At 27.2% G+C, this 6467-nt stretch overlaps 1 protein-coding gene across 3 annotated transcripts in view; it reads left to right on the plus strand.

Annotated features, from left to right (window-relative positions):
• Window positions 1-6192, plus strand: part of LOC108688494 (proton-coupled folate transporter) — a 9134-nt gene extending 2942 nt beyond the window's left edge. For all 3 annotated transcript variants that reach the window (XM_018194777.1, XM_018194776.1, XM_018194778.1), the window contains exons 4-10: window positions 1082-1321; window positions 1862-2213; window positions 2719-3114; window positions 3647-3784; window positions 3963-4046; window positions 5595-5751; window positions 5897-6192. In XM_018194777.1, coding sequence (XP_018050266.1) covers window positions 1082-1321; window positions 1862-2213; window positions 2719-3114; window positions 3647-3784; window positions 3963-4046; window positions 5595-5751; window positions 5897-6029 — 1500 coding nt within the window. In that variant the 3' untranslated portion in view covers window positions 6030-6192. The remainder of the gene's footprint in view (window positions 1-1081; window positions 1322-1861; window positions 2214-2718; window positions 3115-3646; window positions 3785-3962; window positions 4047-5594; window positions 5752-5896) is intronic.
• The last annotated feature ends 275 nt before the right edge of the window (window positions 6193-6467 follow it).

The following is a 6467-nucleotide window of genomic DNA, read 5'->3' on the forward strand; positions in this document are numbered from 1 at the left end:
TTTAAAATTATTAATAAAAAGCATTTTTCAAATCGCCACATTTACACGGTATAATTAATTTTTAAATATTCTAGTGTTATATAAAATCTATCGAGTCTCTTATAAAAATTTTAGTATTTTATAATTGTTTTATAATATATATATATTCAGAATTTTTGAAAACATATTTTTACATTATTAGTGTTATCAATATACATATACATTGTAATTTTGTTTCCTTTTATAATTTAAAGAAAGAATAAAATAATTGTAAAGAAAATCATAAGGCCTAAAAGTATAAAGAATTGTGCAAAAATATCTAAGGATTTACCAATAACAGTTAACGTTAATGAATATCTCGAATGTTATATCTATTTCTGTGTCATGAATTTAAAATTAAGAGCGCTATTTCCTTTTTAGATATGACATTGGAAACAGTTCGAAAAATCAGTTCAAAATTAGATAACACAAGAGATACTGAAACTATGACCACATTACAAGATCGATATTTTGTATAGGCTTTTGTATAGGCTTTTGTATAGGTTGCACTACATGAAATATTGAATGCATTTCAATGTGTGTAATAGAAAATGAGATTGTGTGTAATAGAGAAGAATATATAAATGATTAAAAAAATTAATTAAAATTAGCCATGCAATTGTAATTATAATTACAATTTTATAACTCTCTTGTTTTTATTAGTAAATTTGAAAAAGTGTCAATTCATCATATTTTTAAATTTATTCACTAGTTTAATCTATTAGTGCTTACTATCTTCATTTGAAAACAATCACGTTTTAGCATGTTGAATGTTGAATAAGCGATTTGTTTATCTCTTATTAGTGCAAACAGACTTTTCTTTCAGTTGTAATCTATTTCTCAGAGGTGATATATATTGTTTTAAATTATTTCTGTCAGCAAAGAAATAACATTTTCCCCAAAAAATTAAAAAAAAATAATAAATTGGGCATTAATGGGTTAAATGCAGAAGTGGTTTCTGCTATTTATCTATACCCTAAAAAGTTTTATAATTTTAACATACATTGCTAATAAACAAAATTATTCTCGAATCATGTTTCAATATTTATTTTGCAATTTCTAGGCGACACCACGGATAGAACCTTCCCATACGAACAGGATATATACAAAATATTTCGGATGGATAAAACATGTATCAGTAGAGCCGACTATGTGGCTCTACATGATGGCATTTATGTTCACATCGGTCATAGAGCAAGACTTGTTTAGATATAAAGCGTGTCGAGTGGATCATGGTTGCTCTGAAGAAATTTGTAGACACCTAAGTGATGATGATAATAAAGAAATAAAGACCAAAGTACAGGTAAAACATTATGTATACCATATTTAAAATAAAAGAGAAGAAACATAAAAAAAAAGAAAAACACGCGCATTATATTAAACTATTGAAGCATTTAATATTGAGATTATTGGAATAAGTGCTTGCTTATCAAATGCAAATCTTCAGCTGATAATAGTACTTTATAATACTTGTACGAATCTCATTTGCAACTACAATGTAAGAAATTATTGACGTATAGATAATCAGTGAAAATATAATTGGAATGTTAAACAAACGTAATTGCCAAGTTAAATATTAGCAGGATATACCCACGCAATGAGAATACGTAAGACAATATATTCAAACATCTCCGAACTTATTTTATTTCACGAAAACTTATATATTAAACAGAAGATTAAATAAAAGAATTTAGGCAGTTTTACGAACACATGATATTTCATCCACATGATATTTCTTTTTATCGCAATTTAGGATAGCAGTTTTGATGCTGAGACAATAATTGATTTTCATTCTTCAATTACGTTTTATTAAGAAAAGATATGTGAAAAATTGATCTTGTAGATGACTGTCTCAGAATTTCATCAATGGAATGACATTGCCGGACACGTAGTGCCTATTATCTTGGCGATGTTCTATGGCAACTGGAGTGATCGGCGTGGACGTAAATTGCCGCTCGTCCTTGGTCTAATGGGCAAATTTATTTATTCCTTCATGATCGTAATCAATTCCTTGATAGACACTTGGAATCTGAATATGGTGGTGTACACAGCAACTCTGCCAATGAGCATTCTGGGCAGCGATGTCGCGATCTTCGGCAGCAGTTTCGCGTACATATCGGACATAAGCTCCGTGCAACAGAGAACCATGAGAATCACGATTTTGGATGTCATTTATCTTAGTACTATGCCTACAGGTAGAGACAAGCATTCTCAAAACAATTTTATCCAAAGATATAAATTATGTGAATAATTATCATTAAAGAACTTTAATTTAAATAAAGATTATAAATTTTTAAGACGTCTTCTAAACTTTTGAATCGTTGAAATAAATACAATGTTATCAATGTTACTATCGATAATCTAATAATTAACGACTCAAAAATCATTTACAGAAAAAAAGATATTTACAATAAATATTGAGTCTTTATTAAAATTTAAATTAAAGTAAAGTAAAATTTAATTATTATAAAACAAAATTATGTAATAAATTTTATTAAACAATTATAATAATAAATATTCAATATTTATTATAAAATTTATTTTTTTCTATAAACAATTTTAACGTTAAAATTAATAGAAGATTGTCGTTGATAACATTATTTATGCTACTTTAATTTTACGAATATATCTGCGGTTATATAAAAATCTTTGCAATTTTGTAACATTTAAATAACTAATCATGTTTCTTTTCATTTGCAGGAGTTGCACTTGGATCGTACGTATTTACACATTTGGTCAATATGTCCTACGCGATTATGTTTGCTGTAAACGCGAGTTTGCTTTTAATAGCGATTATATATTCGCTTGTGTGGCTCAAATGGCAAACATCACCAAGGCAGCAACCGCTTTCAGGTAATAATTGGCTGCTAGACTTCTTCGACAGGCGACATATCGCTACGACAATACGAACATTGTTGAAGTCGAGACTCAATCATGGTAAATTACACCTGTGGTTGCTTCTACTGGCGATGTGTCTATATACATTCCAAAGAGATGAAAAAGCCAAGAGTCAGATGTATACCTCGCTAATCTTTAACTGGAATGTGACGGATTTTAGCAACTTTAAAACGTTCCAATCGACTCTCTTCGTATTAGGTCAGTTTAACGTAGATTGATTCAAATTAGTCACATTAACATTTCGCAAATCTCGACGATATAAATTCACAATGAGTTTAGCAAAGTGAAAGGAGAAATTTCTTCTCGAAATCGTAAAAACTTTCACTTTCAACTAATTCATGATCTCGATTATTAATGATAATTATTTAGCATTTTTCTATTATAATAGAAAAATTATGACCCAATTGCGAAATTAAAGTCAATCTTGTAAAAGGTTCAACTTTTTTGTGTAAGAAAATAAGATAAATTATTATGTCGTAATTGGATTTGAAAATTTGTCTTAAGTAATTTTTAGATATTCAAATTTTTTTGACTTTAGCACTTTTTTATAAATATAAACATTTAAAATAAATTAATAAATTCAGATCTTAATACCACCATGTAGTTTATAAAAATAAATAATCCTTATCTTCATAAAAATATTTTAATTATATAATTATCCTCCATAAATACTTTGAATGCTATTAGAAACATAAAATATGAAATACTTAAAAGAAGTTTGTTCCCACAGCAATGCTTATTGGAGTGCCTGTCATGAGTAAATTAATAAGAATGAAGGACACTTTCATCGTAATGATTGGAGCAATAGCGCACGCAGCTGGAAGAATAGTATTTGTTTTAGCGAACCGGCCGGAATTATTTTATGTGGGTAAGTATAAACGATCTTTCTCGACTATATCTATATCAATCAAATTATTTCTGACAATAAATATTATAAGTACGATGTCATTATCATTCAAACTTTTTAATAAGAATATTATATTCGCATTCTTTTATATTTAAATAATAAAGTAATTAGAAGTTATTTTATAATAATTATATTGCAGGTGCTACTGTCGCTGCATTAGGACCAGTGGTAGCTCCAGTACTCAGATCTATGACCTCAAAACTTGTACCTGTAGAGGAACGAGGTGTGTGATAGTAAGACGTCCGACAAGATTGATCTTTTTCGTAATGCAAATGTGAATAGCCATTCCTGACATGTTACTTATTGAACGTTGGCCATCACGTCACAATTATTAGAAAAATGACTTCAAAGAGGCAAGAAATATGATAATTTTGAAGATCTTCATGTAGTTGTTGTAATTTCAGCAGCAAAATTTTTAAAAAATTTTATTAATGGCACACTATCATAACTTTTATGATAGTGTATCATAAAACTTTTAGCTTTAAAATGCATTTTGTTTTATTTCAGTATAATTTTTTGTTTTTAAAATAAAAGCAATTTTTAAATACTTCTTTTTCTATATATAATAATATTATATATATTATTATGTATATTATTATGTATATTTCAATATATTATATGGAAAAAGCATTATGTTCCATTTTAATACTGCATTATGTAAAAAGTATCTACTTCAATAATTATATAATATACTCAGAGATTAAATAAAAAAACAATATGAAACTGACAAAATACAATATGGCAGAAAAGATTACAATTTTCATTATGTGCGATTCAAGATTATAATCTTCTTGCAATATTGTATTTTGTCAACTTCATTACATTTTGATTAATATAATCCTATTATATTATACTAGAGCACTTTATTTTTCACTTTTCACATAATGCAATATTAAAATGGAATAAAATATTTTTTTATTTATTACATCATAGAAAAAGAACTATTTTAAAATTGCTATCTTGAAAACAAAATCATCAAACCAAAACAAAATCTACATATTACAATTCGCAAATCGCAAAACGTAGTTCGTAAATGCAGATGCAGAATGAAAATTTGCATTTGTTTTTTTCATTGTATGCGATTGTTTTTCATTTTGTGTACGGTGATCGTCTTCAGCATTTGTGAACTACGTCTTGCAATTTGCGAATTATGTAGAGGCACCTACCTTTACAGCTAAGTTAATACTTTTGCATGGCATTAATGAAATTTAAAAAAATTTGCTATCGAGGCTAATGTCGAAATTATCGTTTTTTTATTTTCTAATGTCATTTTTCCTACAATTGTGACACGACAATTTGGCTAACGGATTTATATTCAGCAAACAAAAATATAACGAAAATAACTACATATCCGTGTTGAAAAATAATATTGGACAGTATTAATTATTGCACTTACTCTACGCGTAGATTAAAACTAATTTAATTCCATTAGATCAATACTTTTGATATTATAAACATAAAAAATATGTATTTTATATTAGAATCTGAATTTTCATGAGTAAGGGATATTATTTCCATGTCAAATTGGATCTCATTTAATACCAATTTCAACTTCGTGCTACACTAATGATTTTTCTTTTTCATTAGTAACAACTTTCTAAAATCTTTGGAATGGAATTTAATTTTAAAGACTGATAATTGAACTAGTGTTGAAAAAGAGTTGCTCAATTGTCAATTTTTAAGAGTGAGATTTTACTCTTTAGAATTAGATTTCACTTTAAAGATTTTAGAAAGAAAAAAGAAGGATAATTGAATTATTCTGATTTTTCAGGGAAAATATTCGCAATGCTTTCCGTATGTGATAATGCAGTTCCACTATTTAGTGGCATTTTATATTCCCAACTTTACAACGCTACAATAAAAACAGCACCGAACTCTTTTTATTGGTTGACATTCGCTACACAGATTGCCGTGCTTTTAATAATTCTGTAAGTAAATTATGATTTTTGTGGACATTTTTTCATATGTCATTTTTTCTGTCGAGTACAAAATATATTAAAGAATGTCACTGTGTCACTTTTTTTAATTACGTTCGAATAATCCAATTTTAAAGAGTTATTATTTTTTTTATAGATTGGTTCAGTTTTCATCCTGGTCTAAGCATGCAACCGAGCAACAGGATTACAATGATGATGAGGTTGTGGCTCCATCTCTTTCAAATACTATTGAAGCTAGCTCGTCGAGTAATGTAACAAACGAATCTTAGAGAGATTGTATCTGCCTTACATGCATAATGCATACCTCGTCATTTTATAAAAATAAAATTTGTAAATAGATAATTTACAAATGTAATGTCACAATTTAGAAATTCATGAAATTCCATTCGCAATAAGCTCAAACTTATATATTTTCAAGTATCAATTATTGTTATTTGAAGGAGATAACATAAAATTAATAATGGCTCATCTTGCGATAAAATTATTTTTAACGTAGATTAATTTAATTATCATATTCATTTGTAATTAGATTTTAGAAGTATTTGATGGTTAAGAACAGAAAATATAAACTATGAATTAGAAAATATTTTATACATTATAATAAAATGCGTACAAAGAAATGTCTATATCATTGTTAAGATGTTATATATTTCTGATACAAAATAATTCTAATAGAATGATGTTATATTAAAAATAATTTTAAATTC

Source organism: Atta colombica, unplaced genomic scaffold (assembly GCF_001594045.1).
Source record: "Atta colombica isolate Treedump-2 unplaced genomic scaffold, Acol1.0 scaffold233, whole genome shotgun sequence".
In the NCBI taxonomy this organism is placed as follows: domain Eukaryota; kingdom Metazoa; phylum Arthropoda; class Insecta; order Hymenoptera; family Formicidae; genus Atta; species Atta colombica.